General features: G+C 40.5%; 1 protein-coding gene across 3 annotated transcripts; it reads left to right on the top strand.

The window, feature by feature from the left end:
• Positions 1 to 618: 618 nt before the first annotated feature.
• Positions 619 to 23,077, top strand: LOC122880950 (phosphatidylinositol-3-phosphatase SAC1-B). 3 transcript variants are annotated; one of them, XM_044206509.1, is made up of 21 exons: positions 619 to 1,035; positions 1,554 to 1,651; positions 5,010 to 5,084; positions 5,231 to 5,358; positions 8,037 to 8,186; positions 8,301 to 8,360; positions 10,398 to 10,478; positions 10,938 to 10,971; positions 11,460 to 11,561; positions 12,035 to 12,120; positions 14,202 to 14,288; positions 14,401 to 14,469; positions 14,691 to 14,770; positions 14,898 to 14,996; positions 15,106 to 15,244; positions 16,282 to 16,351; positions 16,509 to 16,581; positions 17,226 to 17,319; positions 20,841 to 20,933; positions 21,017 to 21,074; positions 21,289 to 23,077. In XM_044206509.1, the coding sequence occupies exons 1-21, from the start codon at positions 1,007 to 1,009 to the stop codon at positions 21,423 to 21,425; spliced, it is 1,842 nt and encodes a 613-aa protein (XP_044062444.1). In that variant the 5' UTR covers positions 619 to 1,006; the 3' UTR covers positions 21,426 to 23,077. The 3 variants fall into 3 exon arrangements, with proteins under 3 accessions (XP_044062444.1, XP_044062446.1, XP_044062445.1); XM_044206510.1 differs by lacking the exon at positions 619 to 1,035 and adding an exon at positions 1,101 to 1,368; XM_044206511.1 differs by lacking the exon at positions 10,398 to 10,478 and having other exon boundaries at positions 621 to 1,035.
• The last annotated feature ends 724 nt before the right edge of the window (positions 23,078 to 23,801 follow it).

Genomic DNA, 23,801 nt, shown 5'->3' with positions numbered 1-23,801 from the left:
TTTCTGATGTCTGCAAGAACGCTGGTATTCGGTTTGCAGCAGTCGGTACTTTGTAAGGGCAGATGCAGTACGTACTACAAGTAAAAAGAATAAGTATGCGATTTGGAACGCAGGGCAGATCTTTCAACTCAAGATAACAACATTGTTTTAATCATTAGAAATGTAATAGTTCGTAATATGTAATAGGGAATTCAATTCAATTTTATTTATATAGTGCCAATTCATAACAGAAGTTATCTCATTGTACTTTTCCTATAGAGCAGGTCTAGACCATACTCTATAATTTACTGAAGTATTTTTTATATACTCCATTTACAACGACTTTCATAATGACATACTATCTGGAACATATATTTTTCATATATTGAATGAACTGTAGTGAATGAACACTGAATTAAAACAAAACAGAATTAACCTTTTTTCGTTTTTAACTACAAATTAAGTACAGATTATCCGATGATACACGGACCGAACTATTACATTTCCAATTATTAAAAACCATTTTGTTATCTAGAATGTGAGTAGGATTGTTTTATGATCGTCAGAGTAATTTTGAACAGGCACATTTGCGGTAACCTCCGTTGACTGACAGGACCACTTCTGTGCTTGTGCAGAAGGGATCAGGCAGCAGGTACGGATCGGGCACTGACGTGTCTGTTGCCTCGCCTCCTCCGCTCGCGTCTCTGGTGGGAGGGACTACGACGCAAGGAGATGAGTGAGGAGAGGAGCAAGGAGAGGAATCGAGGAGGGACAAATTGAGAAAGGCCTCTCGTTTCGTCTCTCCTCGCATGGTTTCCTAGACGCAAGGAAAAGACGCATGCGAGGGAGACGTGGACGCATTTAAGAGACTTGGGATGCACCCTTGGACTCTTGCACTTCTAATACATCCATGATCTTGCATAGCAAGAGCCCCATCTAGCGTCTCTTTGCGGCAATCTGCATTTTTCCCCACAATTTATTACGGAAGTAGCCGGTGTGACGTCACTGAGGTCAAACGGGAGGAAAGATGGCGAGCACCTATGAGAGTTTCAACTTGTAAGTGCCATGGCTCAATAGTGTAACATCACATAGCTTTATTTTAAGTCCATAACGAGTGAAGAGGCGACTGGTAACTTCATATTGTCAGGGCTAACGATGAACCAGCTCTACACTTAAATTCTACCGTGTCAGCGCAGGCATCGTGTTAACGCATTGGTCCTGCAACCAATGCTACATCTGATTCCAGAGACAGTTTTCTTAACAAATTATCAATTTTAATTGAATTTGATAGCACGAAATCATTAACATCACTTAATTTAATAGGATTCCTTTGTCCCTGAGTGAAGCTAGGTTTGAGAAGATGTAATGGATGGCGCCGTGTTCTGGAAGGTTTGCAGTGCTTAACTTGAAGCAGCTGGTGACTGTTACATTAGCTCAAACAGCTAATAGGTATTTTCTGTAAGCTCTCAAACAGTGTCGGTGCTCTGTGCGGTCTGCCGGGTTGGTTTCTGTCACCCTGCTACTGATGGTAGTGGTTGTGTGTTTTGAAACCGCTCTCGTCTCTGTCACACCAGGCGCACCACACCAGAGAAGTTTTACATCGAGGCGTGCGATGATGGCTCCGTGGATGTCCTGGCTATTGACAGAGTGTCAACTGAGATGACTCTCACCGGTAAGTGCAGGTTAGGTTAGTCGATTAATCTGACTCGTAACTAGGCAGTAACCGCAATAAAACCAGATCAGTTAGGCCAAAACATGATTGACATGACATTGATTTTTCTCCAATAAGAGGGAGGAGGGGGTGGGATAGGTCCACGTGGGGATTTGTGGGAAAGCGAATTATTAGGTGATTGAGCTCCAGCATTTGAATGAGAACACACTGATACCCCTTCTCACAAAATTAGCGCGTATATGCGGGTTTTTAACGTGGGTAAACCCGCTAAAATAGGCGATTGACTCCTTTCACATTGCCAGAGTTTGCCTTTGTGTTTTTCTGGCGCCGGAAAACATGGTAAACTGTATAAAGCACCACGGAGGCTGATGGCAATGTCACGGTGCTTGCTGTGTGTAGCCCATACACTGTATAAAAATAAGGTGAAGCCGCGGTGTTAATGGTTAACAGCACCGTGCTGGGCAGGTGACAGGTGTGTTTACGGTGTTTGTGTCCTCTGAAAGAAGTCACAGCTGACGGACGCTGACGTTAGCCTAGCATAATACTATATAAGCATATGGATGATGGATAGACATCCGCAGATACAGATGACAGAGTAGTGTCGGAAAAGGGACGAAAGTTAACGTGTCCACCCAGGTGTCTTATGTACAGTATATCACTGCCGATCGGAGCCGATAAATACCCGTGACTACTGCAGAGTCATTTGACCCGGAGTGAATGCTGATTGCACCCTTTCACACTGAAGACAAAAAGCCAGATGTTGGCTGTTTTTTTGTTTTTTTTAGTCCAGTGTAAAAGAGACCGCTCCATGCTCGAATGTTTGACTGTAGCAGTAGTCAGCTCTGCTGTAAAGAAATCATGGTGCTTGTTCCTCCAGGCTATCTAGCCAGTGATATGTGTACTGCAGGCTGGATTAACCTGTTTGGAGCAGTGTTGCCAACACTCACGAGACAATAAGCAACCTCAGCTTCAGAAAGCAGCCTGTTACAGCCTCAGTGTACACAGGCTCCATAAATGAGCCTGCAGCATATTAAAATGAAACCACTTGGAGTTTGAAAAGCAGATTTTATTTATATTAGCTTTAGTGGTTACTCTTGTACTTTAGGGGGATGCTGACAACTTGGAAAAGATTATCCAGTAATGATTACAATTTACATTGACAGAATATGTGAAATATATGCAAATAAAAAGCCTGTAATGTTGATTTAAATTTTAAAAGTCAATATTATTAGGGTACAAACTAGATGTAAAAATCACCACCAATAATGGCTAGGAAAATGCCTTCATTCTAAAATGAAAGATGTGTATAAATTTTACTTAGAAACAACCAACCTATAAACTACTGTATTAACATATTGTTTAATTACAAAGGGTAGCCTACATTTTTCTGAGAGAAATGTCAAAATTCATAAGAATGGTGCACTCTAAAAATAAAACTATAAACCTATGAAATGTGACCATACAGTTGATGAATAAAACATAATTGACATGACATTTATTTTTCTTCAATAAGAGGGAGGATGGGGTGGGATTAGGTCCATGTGGGGATTTGTGGGAAAGCGAATTACACTAGAGCACTAATATTACTTAAAAAAGAAACAAGAAGCCCAAAGTCAAGTTTTGTAAGCAGACTTGGCAACTCTGGTTTGGAGGCCTAGGGCAAAAATTTGCTGTTGGGCCTCTATTAAGCTCCTGTTCTTCACAATACTGTACACATGTGCAATGTATACAGTATTTATCTGCTGGAATATTACATTGCCCCATGCTGTGTGGTAATTCAACACAAGCTCAATAAGGAATATGCAACATGTCATGAAAGCACAGTATCAGCTAAAACTAGATTTTGACATTTTGCCTGAGTTGCCTTGTTGGTAATCCAGCATTGCACAATAGTCCCCCTCCAATTGCACACACACTCACACACATTCACTCTTACTCCAGGACAGGGAGAGACTGCTGCTATGAGCACCAGTTAATATTGTTGCATAAGCAGGGCTCCAGATAATCCACATAGTTAAGGTGCACCCAATAATACATTTTAAGTGTTACCTTTTTTGGGGGGGGGGTTATATATAGGGTAATATCTGAAAGAATACATTACCATATTTCTAGTAAATTATTTCTTATTTCACCATTGTAGAAAAGGTTTCAGTCGTAGTCATCTGGACGCTGTTTCCAGAATCAAGACGTTTCGGCTCCCATCCGGAAGTCATTCTCAATTGTGAAAAAATGGGACGGGAACTAGAAATTTAAGCTGCTCTGTGTTACATAAGCCCCGCCCTCAGGAAGGAGTCTACCTGAGTATCTGTTAATAGCTAGTTTCACCTGAAACTGACCTAATAGTTTCAAGATGGCCCAGTAATCAGTAATCAGGCCTATTGTTCTCTGGCTGCACCTACTTCATCACTGTTAAGTACCTGATTAGCATGTGATTGGCGTGACCAAGGTGATAATACACTCTGATAGACTTTGGGCAGATTAAATCTCAGACCACCATTTCTGTTCAAAGAGGGGTTCTCTTTTTTCACAAAAATGGCTTCCTTGACGCCCCGTTCAAACCAACTCTTCTCTCTACTCAGAATCTTCACCTCGCTGTCTTCAAATGTGTGGTTTGTAGCTTTTAAATGCAAATGCACGGCGCTCTGTAATCCTGAGTTAGCGTGTCGTCTATGCTGATAAAGTCTTTTGTGAAGTGGCTGTTTGGTCTCACCTGTGTACCTTTCTTTGCAGTTTTCCTCACTGCACTGAATGGAGTAGACTCAGATTCCTGAGGGCGGGGCTTATGTAACTCAGAGTAGCTTAAATTTCCAGTTCCCGTCCCATTTTTTCAAAATTGAGAATGACTTCCGGATGGGAGCCGAAACGTCTTGATTCTGAAAACAGTGTCCAGATGACTACGACTGAAACCTTTTCTACGATAGAACACTCCTGGACGAATGAGGGACTACACCGTCTTATTTCACCATTATAATTCTACTTAATTCTCCACCTTACTTTAGTGTTTACTCACAAACTACTTGAATCAGCTCACCTTGCTTTTCCGTTCAGCCCCCCCAGTTGCACTTAACAGATTTGTCACTTGTCACACCCTGGTATGGAGTTTCATCATGCATGTTGGCACAAAGTGTGATTGTCACAGTTTCGATCAATTAGTTGTGTAAGTCCTTTAGTAAGTAAAAATGCCAAACATGTACTAGGTCTGGTTATATAATTATGGGGACTTTGCTATCTTTTCTCAGAGAATCATCAATAATAAAAATCACCATTAGATGCAGCTCTAGTTCAGATGATTCTACTGCTGTTTGTCTTTTGAACACGCTGTCATTAACCATTGTTGTGTCCCTGCTATGGTCCTCAGTGAGGAGGGACATCCCTGCATCCGCTGAGACCAGGCCAATATGTGGACTCATGGGGACCATACGTTTGGTTGCAGGTAAGTTCAGTGTGTAATGCAGGAAGATTATGTTCTAGACAGCCCTGGAAAATATGGCAACCATCAGCTATTAGAGAACTGGGAGATTCCAGCAGTGTGTTGTGCTCTGCTGTGCTTTCTCATTTCCAACCACCTGTTTGTGTTAGGCATGTACCTGGTTGTCATCACAAAAAAGAAGAAGGTGGGAGATTTGCTGGGCCATACTGTATGGAAGGCTCTGGACTTTGACACCATCTCCTATAAGAAGACAATACTACACCTGACAGACAACCAGGTAGGATCTTATGTCTTTTAATGGTAGGACTCATTGTGTACAACAGCGTGGGTGACTATAGTCTGGCTGTGCACAACTGGCCTTATTTTCTGGTTAGAGAAAACGCAGCAACTTCTCTCCTTCAGATGAAGCATTTACTTCCAAACATGCATTTATTTCCAAGCATGAGGGGGTTGGCAATTTTAACATATACACTGTTATGGTAGGAATATTGGATGTGTGGTTTGTGATATCTGCAACACAGAATAATAATAATTACTTCACAGTGGCATCAAATTGGGAATTTAACATGGGAAATCAGTAATATATATGAAACGCCATACTACCAAATAACCACAAGGGGTCAGGGCATGAACATTAGTGAAACACTACTATGGCGCTGGCTTCAACGAGTAGAAAGTCACATGACCGGGCTAAACCGTTTGAAGTATGCTTGTTGTGGCAATCGAACAACAAAAAAGACCACTTGAGGGAATTTGATGGCATTTCCAACGTGTGGTGGTGCAAAAAATTTGGTCTGCCATGGAATATGCGTTTGACACTTTATTTATATAGATAGAAAAACATCTACAAAAGTCGAGAGCGCTGAATGAATTAAAAACAAGCTTGTAAATGAAACAAAACCAAAACCAAAATACTAACAAAACGGCAGGACAAAAACCAGCAAAGACACGCGCATGGTTGAAAAAACTTTTGTTGCTTCCCCTGTTCCTAATTCAGAGTTCAATGATTCCCTGCACTGTTCTTAGCAACATCATAGTTCTTAGCAACTTAGAAAACACAGTTAATCAAATAAACAGGCAGTAGCATAAAGATAACAATTTGTAGAGTATAAACTGGGTTACACATCTGCTCCTTGACTAATTCAATTCAATTTTATTTATATAGCGCAAATTCATAACAGAAGTTATCTCATTGCACTTTTCCTATAGAACAGGTCTAGACCGTACTCTTTATAATATTAATTACAGAGACCCAACAAATCCCACCATGAGCAAGCACTTGGCGACAGTGGCAAGAAAAAACTTCCTTTAACAGGCAGAAACCTTGGACAGAACCAGACTCAATGGTGGGCGGCCATCCGCCGCTGCCGTGTTGGGTTTTGGTTTTAAGGTGAGCACCTCGTAGGTTATGCTATTAGCGTGCTAATTACCACATGAGCTTCTAAACACTGCTGTATTGACAATTAGTATAATAACGCCATGAAGCATAACATCAGGTATTATTTATGATGAACTTACATTGTCACCGGCACACACTGTTGTAACAAAGCATATTGATAACAAAGATTGCAGAACGGACCAGCTGAGTGAGGGGTCTATATAAGTCTATAACTGAATGAGTTGCGTGCATGCGCACAAAGTCTCTGAGGCAGAATAAGAGTGCCGTGCTGTGACATCAATCATCCTCCCACAGGGAGATTGATACACACCAGATTGTACTTGTGGCAGGGATGCTTGAATGATAAAGTACCTTAACTACCACTCAAAAGTCTCTAACAGGTTATCTCCCTGCTGACAGTGGCAAAAGTTGCCAAGTGAGTGTGTCCATCATCCAGCAACTCTGGGTCTGAGCACCTTTTGTAAAGGTGTTGAATTGACATGTGCCCAAAGCTAAAAGTATCTGCACTGCTGTGTCCCTCTAGTTGTTAGTAAAACTATGCAAAAATAACTATTGAGAAAAAACTAATTAATTGCTAGCATTTGACGTTTTCATTACTTGAAATCATCAATTTGGAAAAGCATTTTATAAACGATAACACTGTGATCATATCATCATAATGTAATACTAACGAAAGCTGTACATGTACATGCTTGATTTTGGAAGAATGAATTGAGGTCGAACATGACCTAAAACATTTGTAGCAGCAACACATTTTGAAGCAGCTGCATAGCACATTTTGCAGACCATGAGTTGGCAATTACAACAGCTAGAACAGGCAGTAACATAAAGATAACAATTTGTAGAGTGGTGGTAGAGCGGGCCGTCCACCAGTGTCAAAGTGTCCTTGGGCAAGACACTGAATCCCAAATTCCTCCCGAGGGGTGTGCCTTTTGTCCATTTACCATTTAAATAAATAAATAATGCTACACAATAAATAGAAGGCTTGAAATAGACGCAGATATTGGTGATCGGTATTGGCCGATACTGCTTCCATTGATCGGTGACGGGCCCCAAAAATCCCGATCGGAGCACCTTTAGTCATAATGATGTCATACACCCTCCAATCTTCCTCTGGGGAAGTCACTTCCTGTGACTTGAAGACTCTCTCAACATGTTCTGACAGTTCAGCCATGTAAGAGAGTCCCACTGGTCCCTGTTCAGTTATCAGTGGGATTCCCATTATTCATTTTTTGTAGAGTTAAAATGGAATGAGCTAAGATGCGCGTGAAAGAAAAAATGAGAGATAATAATAGACGTCTTCTTATGGAGAAACTTTTTTTTTTTCTTTCTTTTTTCTTTTTTGTCATTCAGACCAGCACTTAACCGATATCTAACAAAACTGGGTGTGGTCAGACAATTGAGAGGATTTTGACGTCCTTCATGATGGGGGACCTGATTTGATATCTGGGCCACTGGCAGTAGCTTCTTCTACTGCTGCATTCCACACTACCACCCTTCTCCAATTAGTATTTCTATCTCTCACCTCTGGTGCTGGATTTGTCTCTTTGTTTCAGATGCAAGACAACAAGACTTTCTTGTCCATGATCAACAGTGTGCTTCATACAGACGGCTTCTACTTTGCAACAGACTGTGACCTGACTCACACTCTGCAGCGTCTGGCCAACACCAGCCCTGAGTTTCAAGAGATGAGCCTTCTGGAAAGGGTAAGATATACCTCATATACTACATGTAGTCCAGTCTCGAGTATTTTTTTTCACACCCATGTCTGCCTATGTATTTGGCTTTGTATTAACATGTGGTAACTGTCCTTGTTCCAGGCAGATCAGCGCTTTGTCTGGAATGGCCATCTGTTGAGGGAATTCATTGCACAGCCAGAGGTAAGACAAAATGACTCTTTTCTTTTATAGCATTTGTTTTGATTTCTTACTATGGGATACATTCCCCTGAGTATGCTCAGTAACACTTCTGAGAATTATGGAATTAGGGTCTGGAACTGTCTTCAGGTTCAGCTACCTTCACCATAGAAAGGTTACTTGATTGCTGTATCCTGTTGGCTACACCAATGGACTAGAAGCACCAGGAGCCTGCAGCAAATATCTGTCCATTAAATATTAGTTTCCATTTTGATTTAACAACTCAATTCAACCATTAATCAAGCCAACTCATCAACACCCAACTAAACAACTAAAGTCTGTAGTGCCCACTTAGAAAGAATGAATGCCATACAAAACCATCATTTGATTATCAGCATGTTAATGCTGTTATTATAGCAGTATATAGTAGTTATTATAGTATACTGTATGTATTACTATAATAACATAAGAATAACACTTTTTCATTGTCTCTCTCTCTCTGCAGTTGTCATTATCTTTTAATTCTCCTGGCATATTCTTTATCAGTACTGTTGGAAATATTTGGACCAATTTCGGTTAATAAAAACTAATTAAAAAAACAAGCTGGTCCTAATGGGTCAATCTGCTTCAAAAGTGCTAAAACCCCTCCCCCCACAGTTTCTTTAGATGTGTTTGGACACACGTGGTATAACTTCAGAAATCAAAATCAGAATCAGAAATACTTTATTGATCCCCGAGGGGAAACTCTTTTGTTACAGCAGCTCACTATCACGTCAGTGCACACAGGAATAGAAATACTAAGCAAAAAATATAATACACTATAATACAGGTCAGATAAATTAGGTACCAAGTGGGTATAAGTGTAAAGCACAAAGTGGATTTACCGGTTGATGATAAGTATGTACGGTATAATAATACAATGTAATAATATAAGTAATAAGTAATAGTGCATGAACTGCCAAGTTAAGTGTAGCCTTTTAAGATTATAATGAGAAGGAGTATATTGCACAGCAGTATTAACAGAGAATATTGCACAATTATGTCAAGTATCGCAGTGATGTTAATGGTCCAATGTCCAGTTTAGTGACTTCGGGTCATACAGACTGACACTTAAGAGGGAGGAGTTAAAGAGTTTGATGGCCACAGGCAGGAATGACTTCCTGTGGTGCTCTGTGGTGCTTTCTGGGGGGATGAGTCTTCCTCTGAAGGTGCTCCTTTGCTTGACCAGCACGTCATGGAGCGGGTGGGAGACGCTGTCCAAGATGGCATGTAGTTTGGCCAGCATCCTCCTCTCTGACACCACCGACAGAGAGTCCAGCTCCACCCCCACAATGTCACCGGCCTTACGGATCAGTTTGTTGAGTCTGTTTGCGTCCGCTACCCTCAACCTGCTGCCCCAGCATGCAACAGCATACAGGATAGCACTGGCCACCACAGACTCATAAAACATCCTCAGCATTGTCCGGCAGATGTTGAAGGACCTCAGCCTCCTCAGGAAATAGAGGTGGCTCTGGCCCTTCCTGTAAACAGCTTGAGTGTTCTTAGTCCAGTCCAGTTTATTGTCCATGTGTACTCCATGGTACTTGTAATCCTGTACAATGTCCACACTGACCCCCTGGATGGAAATCGGGGTCGCTGGTGCCTTGGCCCTTCGTAGGTCTACAACCAGCTCCTTACACTTTGTCGCATTGAGCTGCAGATGGTTCTGCTCACACCACGAGACAAAGTTCCCCACCACAGCCCTGGACTCAGTCTCAGCACCACCGCTGATGCATCCCATAACTTAGTTTGTTTCAAGGAATCCCCTGGCCTTAATACAGTCAAATAAAATGATTACAGAACCTTTTAGCTTTGTCAGTTCCATGTAACACATGCACAAGTATAAAGATACAACTGCAATGATTAAGTATGTTTGTTTAAGTGCATAGGCACAAGGTTATTCCATATCACTGTTTCAGTTAAGCACTGTCAGCTGATGCCAAATTGACCCCAGTGAGGATTAGATTATTTTCTCTGTAATTGATTAATTTATCATTTACCTTTTACATTCTGGCCTTCTAGCCCAGGACATCACAGTTTTTCTCAACAGGATGTATACTCTACCCCAGAGGTCTGGCAACTTCTAGACAGCCTCTCACATTTGTGAGTTTTTATGTGTCACTACTTCAAGCACTGCTCACACTATCCTGAGGGTGGCCCACTGGAATAATTGGTGGAGGGGATTAGCTATCACTTACAAATAAGCTTGTCTGCCAAAATGGTAGCCTCTCTATCCCATAGCGAGACATTGAAAAAAATGTTATGAAAGAGAGCTTAAGGTTACTTGTGTAACCCTGGTTCTGTAAGTATCATGATTGAGATGGTGCATCAGAGTGGCCTTCTTCCAGCGGCGTAACTTGTGTGATGGAGTATGTGCTTCTGAGGAAACGGGGTAGGGACTAATGGGGATAGGGATCTGATTGTTAGACAACTCATTCTATTCAGAGAACCAAGGTTACATAGGTAACCTTAAGTTTTATTACAGAAGAATTGGACACAGAATGATAATAACCAATATGACAGTAAAGCATTTCATCGTCTAACACTGCTTTCATCTTACAGTTACACAAGTTTGTGTATCCTGTTGTCCACGGTTGTATCCTTTTACTGTTGTTGTCTGACTGCCACAGTTTATTCCTCCCTTCATAAAATCTAAAATGAACAATACTATTTCAGCGAATGATTGAGACCTTTCATGTTATCTGAGTGAAGCATTAAGTAAGGTGTGTCCAGTTGATTGGAGCCTTTATAGCTTAATTTTTAGATTTATGACTTCTGAAACTGTTCCATGTGCTTTATACTGTTAAATGTGTTGATAGAGTGCTTTTTTTGTCCTTTACCAGGATGACTACTAAGTGTCTTTCAGATGTAGAAAAACAGTCTACAATACAGTGCCTAAAAAGGTGCTATAATATTTTAAAAAACGTTTTTGATACTGATCCAACAAAAATAAATCTTGCCCACTTTAAATCGGTATATATCAGGTATGCTTCTTTATATTTGTTTATTTTTTAATGTGTATAGAAATGACTCCTTACTATTCCATGTCAGTACTGTTGGTTTCTTAACACATCTGTTGACTAGTCATCACCATGAAGTCAAGCTGCATTAATGGAAAGGTGTTTGAGTGGAGTATTATCTCCAGGAGGAGCTGTTTCAGAGCTGGTGTCCGCTACTATGTCCGAGGTAACACTACTGTCCACTCCACTGACCTCTCATTTCCACTGGCTGTGGCTGCGTCACATTCCGGTTGCTCTACTCTCTGTCTCCATCTCTGTCACAGTTCTGATGACCACTGGAAATATTTCTGTCTGTTCTTCAACAGACACATTTCCAATATTGTTTAGAATATTTAGTTAGTTTTACAAACATATTGAAAACACATTTGCAGCTAATTTTTGAAAACTAGTTATGCTGAATGTATGGAAAGACAAAACCAGTTACAAATGAAATGCATAGTTTGTCAGTTGTCAATTGTCAGTAAATCTAGGCATATATAGACAAGTGAGTTTCATGTTACCTGCTTCTGCAAAAATACGCTATGCAGGCACATCCAGGGACATTAAGTAAATGAAAAGCTAAATGTCTCTGCATTACTGGCACTTTAAAGCCATTAGATGTCTAACTTCTCAAACAGTTCTTTGTGTTTTTGTCTGTAGGCATTGATTCAGAAGGCCATGCTGCTAACTATGTGGAAACAGAGCAGATAATGCAGTACAACAGTGCCAAGGCTTCGTTTGTTCAGGTGAGCCAAAGCAATAATGCTACAGGAGAGATTTAGTGTTAAGTCTGCCATTCAGACTGGCCATAAGGAAGAACTGAATGATCATTGAAGTCAGAATTCAGTGGAGGAACAGTAAGTCCAGAATTCTCATCCTCAAAATTTCTGCAATGCTGATGTTACGTCAACTTATTGTTTCTGTAAATACTATACAGCATTAACACTCAAAATATACAGTGGTGTGAAAAAGTGCTTGCCCCCTTCCTGATTTCTTATTTTTTTGCATGTTTGTCACACTTAAATGTTTCAGATCATCAAACAAATTTAAATATTAGTCAAAGATAACACAAGTAAACACAAAATGCAGTTTTTAAATGAAGGTCGTTATTATTAAGGGAAAACAAAATCCATTGCCCACCTGTTAAAACATAACTTAATTGTGTTTTATCACACCTGAGTTAAATTTCTCTAGCCACATCCAGGCCTGATTACTACCACACCTGATCTCAATCAAGATATCATTTAAATAGGACCTGCCTGACAAAGTGAAGTAAACCAAAAGATGTACGGTCTAGACCTGCTCTATAGGAAAAGCGCAATGAGCTAACTTCTGTTATGAATTGGCGCTATATAAATAAAATTGAATTGAATCTTCAAAAGCTAGACCTCATGCCGAGAGCCAAAGAAATTCAGGAACAAATGAGAAAGAAAGTAATTGAGATCTATCAGTCTGGAAAGGGTTATAAAGCCATTTCTAAAGCTTTGGGACTCCAGCGAAACACAGTGAGAGCCATTATCCACAAATGGCGAAAACATGGAACAGTGGTGAACCTTCCCAGGAGTGGCTGGCCGACCAAAATTACCCCAACAGCGCAGCGACGACTCATCCAAGAGGTCACAAAAGACCCCACAATAACATCCAAAGAACTGCAGGCCTCACTTGCCTCAATTAAGGTCAGTGTTCATGACTCCACCATAAGCAAGAAACTGGGCAAAATGGCCTGCATGGCAGAGTTCCAAGACGAAAACCACTGCTGAGCAAAAAGAACATTAAGGCTCTTCTCATTTTTGCCAGAAAACATCTTGATGATCCCCAAGACTTTTGGGAAAATACTCTGTGGACTGACGAGACAAAAGTTGAACTTTTTGGAAGGTGTGTGTCCCATTACATCTGGCTTAAAAGTAACACCGCATTTCAGAAAAAGAACATCATACCAACAGTAAAATATGGTGGTGGTAGTGTGATGGTCTGGGGCTGTTTTGCTGCTTCAGGACCTGGAAGACTTGCTGTGTCCGGCCATCTGTTCGTGACCTCAAGCCGAAGCGAACTTGGGTTCAGCAGCAGGACAATAATCCAAAACACACCAGCAAGTCCACCTCTGAATGGCTGAAGAAGAATAAAATGAAGACTTTGGAGTGGCCTAGTCAAAGTCCTGACCTGAATCCTATTGAGATGCTGTGGCATGACCATAAAAAGGCAGTTCATGCTCGAAAACTCTCCAATGTGGCTGAATTACAACAATTCTGCAAATATGAGTGGGCCAAAATTCCTCCACAGCGCTGTAAAAGACTCATTGCAAGTTATCGCAAACGCTTGATTGCAGTTGTTGCTGCTAAGGGTGGAGCAACCAGTTATTAGGTTTTCACACAGAGCCATGTAGGTTTGGATTTTCCCTTAATAATAACATCCTTCATTTAAAAACTGCATTTTGTGTTTACTTGTGTTATCTTTGACTAATATTTAAATTTGTTTGATCTGAAACATTTAAGTGTGACAAACATGCAAAAAAATAAGAAATCAGGAATGGGGCAAACACTTTTTCACACCACTGTAGTTAAAACAATTTGAGCCCCCACAGTTGCGTCCACTTTCCTGCACAGATTCCTCACAGTCCACATTCTTGTTGTGGCCACGTAGTCATATCCACATGGAATTGTGGACTCCAACATGGACTCTACATGACTCTGGCAGGTGGTTGAAAATGGTGCTGTAAACCCTATGCAATGTAGGGCTTTAATAGGCTTTCTATATGTCGTAATGGAGGAATGAGTTTAAGATAGCACAATGATGGTATGTTAATGCATTTTGCCCTTTTTCTTCATAGACAAGAGGCTCCATCCCCTTCTACTGGTCCCAAAGGCCCAATCTCAAGTACAAGCCAAAACCACAGATCAGCAAAACAGTCAATCATGTAAGCTGTCTTTACACTTACATTAGACAAAACGAGGCCCTCTGTGTATTTGTAATCTTATTTATCTTCAATTCTCATGGAGTTTTCCTCTTCTCTCTTTTTATCTCTGTAGTTGGATGGATTCCAGAGACACTTTGACTCACAGATTATTCTTTATGGAAGACAAGTCATTTTGAACTTGGTAAGATGAAAAAATGTGTAATTATCACATCTGTTGATTCTATCGCCTATATTACTTTCATTTTATAAAGTCAATGTGCCAGCTAGATATTGATTTCACACTGTTTAATCTATGATATGACCCAGACTAAAAGAAGCAGTCAAAGGAAATAATACAGTGACAATGTCTTTTGCATTATTTTTAGATAAGAACACTGAGTTCTTGGCATCCTTTTTTCACAGATCAACCAAAAGGGCTCAGAAAAGCCACTGGAGCTGGCATTTGACAAGATGGTGACCAGTTTGGGTAATGGCATGATCAAGTAAGATTACCACCAGTTCCATCCTTTACCCCTCACATGTGCCTAGTGTCTTTTAGTGCCTCATATTTACTCCACCTCAAATTTGGTTGAGGTCATAATATTTTCATAAATGCTTGCTTTTCTGCAGGTATATAGCCTTTGACTTCCATAAAGAGTGCAGTCGGATGAGGTGGCACCGCCTGCAGATCTTATTGGACATGGTTGCTGAAATGCTGGATGAGTTTGGGTCAGTGTGCTTTTCGCATTGTGTGTGAGCCGATATAGAAGGACACCAGGTAGCCACCACCTTATCTATGTACTCTACATAAGAAGTAATGGTGTGTATGTGGATTCAGATATTTCCTGGTGGATGCAGATGGGAAGGTGCTGATGAACCAGGAGGGGACATTTCGGAGCAACTGCATGGACTGTCTGGATCGTACCAATGTCATCCAGTGCCTGTTGGCCCGACGCTCGCTGCAGTCCCAGCTACGGGTAGGACCCCATAATCATACAGGAGGTGGACACAATAATAAAAACAACTGAACATAGAGAACAGTGGCTGTGCTTATCTTGAATTCATGTCGATTACAATGGATTCCAGTGAGGAGATGTACAAAATTGTGTAAAAAACCTAGAAATGTCTCAAACCACTTCTGCATCCCAATTCACTTCTCCATGCTCCATATTTGCTCAGTATGGATATTAATTAGTCCAACATAATTTGAAGTTTAACACTATTTTCCTGCAAGTAATTGCATGATTAACATTAATTAGAGGAAAATGACATTTAAATTGTTAATCACATGATGAATTCAGCATAATGTCTATTACCACAGCACTAATTTCAGTACAACAACAGTCATATCATACTCACCACTCTGCTGCTCTCAATGTGTCTCAGACTTGGCTGGGTTTTTTTCTATCTGTGTTAAACTACTGTCAATGAAACTCCACACTTCCTGCAGATGTTTCACATTAAAAGCCTACCAGGGAAGGATTGTGCCCTTCAAGCTGCTGGAAGGCTATAATGTGATCTTTTCAGGAAGAGTTGAGTTTCATTGAAAGTAGCCTGAATCCAACTGAAAAAAAGTAGCCAAGTAGAAACAATTGGAAATAATGAGTGCAGGAAACGGTATTTGTGTTAAAAAAAAAAAAAAAAAGTCCGAGCAGAATAGTCGTGAGTATGACATGACTGTTGTTGTTCTGTTCACAGTGCTGTGAAAATGGACATTATACTGAATTTATCAAGACAACAAGTAAACATGCAGGAAGTGTTGAGCAAATTAAAACAGGAGCAGATCAGAAAACAGGGAGGCTTCTTACTAAAATATCAATATTTATTATATTTATATTGTAACTGCTTTAATTGTATTCTAACTTCACACTAAAGCTTGCTTCAAGTGAAAATTGGGTCCAAGTGAATGGATAAATCAGTCAGTAGTAGCCTTTAGCTTAACAGCCTTCGAAAAATGAGTCAAAAGGTTAATTTTGGATTTACATCTCAACTCAAATGTGTTGTGTGCCTGCAGAGAATGGGAGTCATCCACATGGGCCAGCAGATTGAAGAGCAGGCAGACTTTGAGAAGATGTACAAGAACGGTGCGCTCTCCCTAACACAACAGTGGCCTCAGTAGTTTCCTTTGAACTAATCACCTGGTACGCCTATGTTTAAGGTCATAGATGTTAATATGATCTGTTTCCTCTATTTCTCTTTCTGTTTTGTGTTGTGTCCCCTTCCCTGTCTGTTCACATGCAGCCTGGGCAGACAATGCTGATGCCTGTGCCAAGCAGTATGCAGGTACTGGTGCCTTGAAGACCGACTTCACCAGGTCAGTTTTCACACAGCCAACAGCTAACATCAAGCTGAACACATGCTAACTACCTGCTATTGACAAAGGGCTAAGGATGGAGATGTTGGCTAGTCTATCTGTCCCTTTGTCCCTCTTCCCAACACTTTGGTCCAGAGCAATATATTTTAACAAATAATGTCCAGATTTCTATAAAATGAGTTGTGGATATTCATGGTCCTTAAAAGATGAATTCTGGTATTTTCAGGCTATCCTGTAAAATATCAGGATTCAGGAAAAACAAAAGAAATACCAAAATCGAATCGAATGTGTTCCGTCCCAGCATAATAGTCACACTACATGGCTATTTCATTAGCAATCCACTTTTCTGTCTGACATTTACACTGCCATCTTGTCAGCCATTTTCCAATTTAATTTGACCCTGACCCAGTCTTCACTTGAAACAAAATCAAGCTTTAGTATGAAGTCAGAATACAATTCAAGCAGGTTTACAGACAGTAGTCAATATTAGAATACACGTCAGTTCTGTGAAACCTTTCTAAGATTTTGGCATAAAGTTCACATGCAAAAAGAAAGCTCATTAAGGGATCAAAATGGTTCAGATTCATCCTCTGGGGACATTAGTGATTTTCTATATGGTGTTGAACTACATGTTGATCTTTCAGGACAGGGAAGAGGACTCAGTGGGGGCTGCTGATGGACGGCTGGAACTCGATGATCCGATATTACAAAAACAACTTCTCTGATGGTTTTAGACAGGTGGGTCCAAACCTTCATGGATTTGATTGCTACATTATCTGTGTAGATTAGTGATCTGTGTTTTACAGTCGTATTAATACAATGAGTATATCAAGTATTACAGGCATCTTCACCAGATTAAACTTAGTGCAAGGTGAAATAAACCTGCTACTACTCTTGATTAAAAGGATGGGGATGGGGCTGCTGCTGCGGTGACTTTACCATTTCAATCAGGAGAGACAAGTAAAGATAGTGTTTATTTAAACAGATGATGTGAGATGTTAATCTTGACAGAGTTTTTGGCGCTTAGAGTCGACAATGAAGTTGTGTCACTGTGCTATTAGATACAGGAGACCAGCTGATGGAACAGCTGATGTCCCGATTTGACAGCCCCAGATAATGACTGCAGGAAATATAAGTTAGCATGCGTGAGAAGAGTGAATGGCAGAATGGTATGAGAATTACTACGCCTGAACATGCAGAAGTCTAGTCTTCCTGACTGAACTTGCGCTAGAGCTTCATTACAACATAGTCCACGTGGTAACCAAACTACAAATCCACCATATTAACTAAATAACAATGTAAGTAAGTATCAACAATGTGTGAGGAAATTTTTTGAGGAGCTAGAGGGCACTAAAACAGAGTGTATATTTGAAGTCAGTACACACTACACGTCTGTTGTAATAGTCTTTTCTGCAGCAACCTTGCAGACCTACTTCCTGGTTCAACTTTCACTAACCATACTTATTAGGTCCCGAGCATGAAAGTGCAAGGTACCTATTGTTTTTGTAGAGATTATTGTTCTTCTGCTATTCAAACGCATTTTTGAGGGGCTCTCTCAAATCTTGAAATTTTGCACACACAACTGGCGAAAATCGTTCTGCAATGAAAAAGTTCTGTAGTGATTGGGCTCGGGCGTGGCCAGGGGGCTCTATAGCGCCCCCAAACGCACGCCACGGTTGGGGAAAAAAAACTGCTTTGATCATGAGATTTGGGTCTATCATTGTTCTCATCATAAAGAACATATTTCAATTTCTTTTGAGAGAGTTTACCCAACAGGAAGTCAGCCATTTTGAATTTCCTGCATCAATTTAAATTTATAATAAACACATGATGCTTGGCCTTTATGATGCTGAAAAGGTTTTGCGCCCAGACTTGAACAGGTAAATACTTCAATTTGAGTTGGCTCTATAGCGCCCCCTGATGACTTTTAGCCTTCAAAACGGTTAGGGATAGCAGAAAACTCATGAAACTTGGCACACACATCAGAAGGGGTGTGTTTTGTTTTCTGGTATAGTCTGAGGTTGGGTGTGGTATAATGGCTCAATAGCACCCCATACAAAATTTCAACGAAGCAGCCCCCACAGTACGTTTCACCTAGATGTACAAAATTTGGGAGGCAGATGTATCATCTCTAGACTACCAAACAGGAAGTCAGCCATTTTGAATTTAATGTGCCATTTATTTCCATTTACATGCTCCGTACATTAACGAACTCCTCCTAGTGAATTAATCGGATCGACTTTGAGTTTGGGCAGTGCAATCTAAAGACCTTTGCGATGCCAAATTGCAAAGCTTTTTAGGTTTCCTCAAACACCGTTGGCGTGGTGATGCGGCGAAGTTTGGTGACTTGTAGTGTTTTTTTTTTTTGTTTGTTTTTTTTATGCTGAACTGCTTTTAGAGAATTAATCCAATCGACAAAAAAAAAGGGGCAGTGTAATCTAAAGACCATTGTGATGCTAAATTACAAAGCTTTTTACGTTTTCTCAAGTGGTGTTGCCATGGTGACAATTCCGGGTTCCAAAATTAGTAACAGTGCTGACCAGATGATCAAAAAAGCTTCACCATCTCAACATCCCTTCACTCCTCATCCATTGGGTTCACAATTTCCTTTGCAGCAGACCACTGTCTGTTAGAATAGGCACAGTAACATCATCAACCATCATCACCAACTTCTGAGCCCCCTTCCTTTACACCCTCTATACAAATGACTATCAGCCCTTCACCCATCACCACATACTTCAAATACTGATGAAAATACCATACTCTCAATACTCAATGACAATAACTATTACAGCCTATCAAAACTCTATTTCTCACTTCACACAATGGCGCACTGATAACTACCTGCAGCTAAACGTGGACAAAACAAAAGAACTGGTCATTAGCACATCAAACACCCCACAATGGACTGTACCCCACCTCCATCCATGGCGAGATCATTGAACAGGTGAGCAGCTTCAAATACCTTGGACTCATTATAGACATCAAACTCAGTTTTGATCAACAAATCACTTTTTTATCCATAAATGATCCCAGCAAAAACTCCATGTCATACGCAAACTCAGAGCACTGTTTGTCGTCCCCCCACCTCCTGTTGTTGCTTTAATTCAATTAAATTTTATTTATATAGCGGCAATTCATAACAGAAGTTATCTCATTGCACTTTACCTATAGAGCAGGTCTAGACCGTACTCTTTATAATATCATTTACAGAGACCCAGGCTGGCACAATGCAAACCTACCACCTAGAATTTTTTTTTTATAATAGTAGAATTGTAATTGTAGTATTAATATTAATAAATTGAATAATAACAGAACTAACAGCTATAGGAATAATAATGTCAGTATTAGTAACAGAGCCAATAACAACAACTGTAGTAGCAGTTGTCGAGCAGGAACACGGGGGCAGCAGGTGGCCCACAACCACTGATCCAGTCTCTGCAGCTCCGGAGGCAGAAATACCTGCTGGAAGTGACAGAAGGAGAGAGGAGAGAAACGAGAAAGCACAGAACTATCAGAGAGAGAAGATGTCGAGTTAGTAACATGCAGTAATGGGATAAAAATGCAGACAGATGGAGAGGGAGAAGAGGAAAGAGGTGCATCATGGAAGTCTCCTGGCAGTCTAGGCCTATAGCAGCATAACTAAGGGATGGTTCAGGGCTCACCCAAGCCAGCCCTAACTATAAGCTTTATCAAAGAGGAAAATCTTTAGCCTACTCTTAAATGTGGAGATGGTGTCTGCCTCCTGAACCCACATTGGGATGTGATTCCACAGGAGAGGAGCTTAACAAAAGCTTTACAAAAGCATAATTCAACCCATCCTGTTGTACTGTTCCCCATGCTTCTTTACCATGTTAACCATCTCCAACACAAGTAAACTTACCGGCATCACACATACTGCCTCCACCATCATCTGCCTTTTTCCACATCCAATCTCTTAGACATGAACCACAGAGCCATCACATAGACAGGACTCACAATAGCAAATGACACTGATCACCCCCTCAATCAACACTTCACATTACTACCATCTGGTCGCAGATACAGGACCTTAAAATGGACAAGAGCTCGCTTCAGCAGAAGTTTTGTCCCTTCTGCCATAGCAGCCCTGAACAAACCTTCTCACTGACACTGTTAGCTGGAATACTGGAAGGGGCATGAATGTACACATGAAAATGTTTTATGTTATCTGTATGTTTCTGTGTTGGCTGTGAAATCAAATCTAAACAATAAATCTAAATCCAAAATCTTTAATGCAGGACTCTATCGATCTGTTCCTTGGGAACTATGCTGTGGATGAAGCTGATTGGACCACTCCACTGCGTGACCCCAAAGACTGGAAGTTTCTGACGGTAAGAAGGGCTCAGGAAGATTGATGAGTTTTTCTTTTTTTAGAGTCTATAATGTGATTCTGGTCTTATTTTTCCTTTTCTAGTTGCCTATCGTCATGGTGGTAGCATTCTCCATGTGTATCATCTGCCTGCTAATGGCTGGTAAGACAAGCTGCAATAAACTCCAATTTACAGGAATTTTCATACCCACAAACATAGCAACATTAGGGTTTATTTATCTTAAAATGTATTCTTTTCAGGCTCAAAATATGTATGTACCAATTAGTATTTTTGGAAAGTTCCCCCAATATTTTGGATGCAAAACATTTTTTTTTATTTCCTCCACTGACTCAATATGACTGCTGTCCCCTGTCAGGTGACACGTGGACTGAGACTCTGGCCTATGTTCTGTTCTGGGGAACAGCCAGCGTGGTGACGGGTGGCCTCATCCTCTTTAATGGACTAGACTTTGTAGATGCTCCCAAGCTGGTCCAGAAAGAGAAGCTGGATTGAATGTGTGTGTGTGGAAAGCAGCTAGGCCCTGGCGAGCTCACCACCTCATCCTCTAGTTCTTCATCACTTTACCCCCAGCATCAGCAGGCCTGGAGTCTTTACTAACAGAGGGTGGAGTGGAGTGGAGGAGGGTGGTGGGCACCAGGGCTAACCTCGTGTACTACAACGGTGGAAAGACAGAGACTGGGAGTGCACGGGCCTGCTGTTGTCCACACTGCAGCGACTGTCATGTGGACAGGACTGTCTGTCCACAGGTTTTACTAGACACTGGACCTCTGGAGTTTGTTCTTACTGGATGTCATTGTTCCTGATTTCAGAGGAATACTGTGGGACCTATGTAAAATTTCAGTTTTTGTCCCATAGCATTCCCTTAATGGATGCATAGGGATCAGATTCAGAACAGCTACTGTCACAGCACAGCTGTAAATTAATTACTGTACGTACTGTTAATTTGCCTTTTGTCTTTGCCAATATATGTACCCATGTACAGTTGCTGTCTCCCAGGTTAACGCTGCCTGTTTTGATGTCTGCATTTCAAGACCAGTAATGGGTCCATAAGATTGTCCTGTTCCAAAGGCTCCAAGAAATCCGGCATTCTTTTGCCACAATTTAATTGACACAGCCAGTGGATGTCTTCAGTAACCCAAATATCTATTGGCAAATTGTTGAATAGTGCATTTGAGCGGCCTTTATCACTTCATATGGTCAGCAAATATATCAGGTATATATTTAACATGTGTTTGGGATTAGGTGGTCATCAGTCACTGGTAGTTATCAACACACAGTAAAAATCATCATATGAAGTTGATCAATGAAAAAGCCACCGCAGAGTGTAAATAATACTGTAGAAGACAGACATAAACTCCATGGTTTGTTTCTTGTCAGTGCCCTGTTTAGCACTACATGTAGGCTGTTAGAAAGAAATTGAAGGATTTGGATATATTCACCAATAACCTGGTAACATTTCTTGTCAGTCAGTATAACTGACTGTAAATTTATGTGTCATGGAACTTGCCACATTTATTTACCATAAAAAGTAATTTGTGCGCAGAAATTAGTATTTCTTGCTCTCTATTTACTTAATTCTTGCTCTCATATTAATCATTTGTGAGCAGGAATAAACAGAACATATTGTTAAACAGTATTGTTTACATCTTAATGTTAACTATTTAAAGGGATGTCAAATGTCAAAGATATTAACATGCTTAATCTGAAGCTTGTTTCAGTTGTAGAGGAGCACCCAGAACATTAGTGGCAGGGCAGGAGCTATGTTGGTATTGAGGTGCCTATATGTAATGAGTTAATTCCTTCATAATACTATCATTAGTTGTCATTCATTCATTCCATTTGTCCTTGTACCCTCCACACAAAGAAATACAGTTGTGGTGCTATATTGGATGTTTCAGCAATACTGGTCAGCTTTGACTGCTATCAGTTAACTGCTCATGGACAATCTGATTTGGGAGGGAGATGCGTGGATATACTTCAGATTTTGCCTGGTAGGCAGTGTTGTGTGACCTCTGGCATTCCTTAAATATATATATGTTAAATATGCAATAAAAAAATCAATATTGTTTAATGTTATGTTCTGTTAAGTAGTGTAATTTGAGAGCACTAATTTGTGCCCTTGATTAAAAAAAATTTCCCTCTGACACCTGCCGTCATAGATTACTATAGATAACGTTACATGAAACACAAGCTATATGTTGTAAAATGAATTTATTAATCTATCAAGAAAGATTCGTCATTTGACATGACTGAGTCTGAGTCTCACTCTACTCGACCATGAAATCTGCAGATTGTGCAACAAAACTGGCAACCACTGGAATGGAATGGAGGGGAGGGGGGGAGCAGTGTTGCCAACTTTTTTAAAAGTAGCTAGCACTAGCTCCAAAAGTCACTAAGTCGCCAGATGATGTCATACGCTCATTTGCATGTTGATGACACATCACGCATTCATTTGCAAACAGCTTAGTGCATTGAGGGAGAGATCACCTTAATTTAAGACATATAAAATGTAGATAGAGAAATCATTGGCCAAATAATCATAAACCCACTACGGGGACATCATGTATTTTAAGTAAAAAAGGTTTTGTTTGTTTTTTTTTTATTAAAATTCTAGGAGGGGGAGAGGAGGGAGAAGATCAAACGAACAATTGAAATATTTACAAGATCGAACAAACTATTTACAACACGTAGTAGCATCTTAATCCAGAGAGAAAGAGTGAGAGAGAAGCACAATGAACTACATATTTACAAGCTATGACATAGTAATCCAGAGATCCGGAGAGAGGGAAGCTGCTCCACACTCCACACACTGCCTGCGCACAGCGCAAGAGGAGAGGAAGAGAGACACTGTTGGCAGAAGAGCCGCAG

Source organism: Siniperca chuatsi, linkage group LG9 (genome assembly GCF_020085105.1).
Source record: "Siniperca chuatsi isolate FFG_IHB_CAS linkage group LG9, ASM2008510v1, whole genome shotgun sequence".
NCBI lineage: Eukaryota > Metazoa > Chordata > Actinopteri > Centrarchiformes > Sinipercidae > Siniperca > Siniperca chuatsi.
Note: the sequence above shows the minus strand (reverse complement) of the source record. Positions and strands in the feature narration are given on the sequence as shown.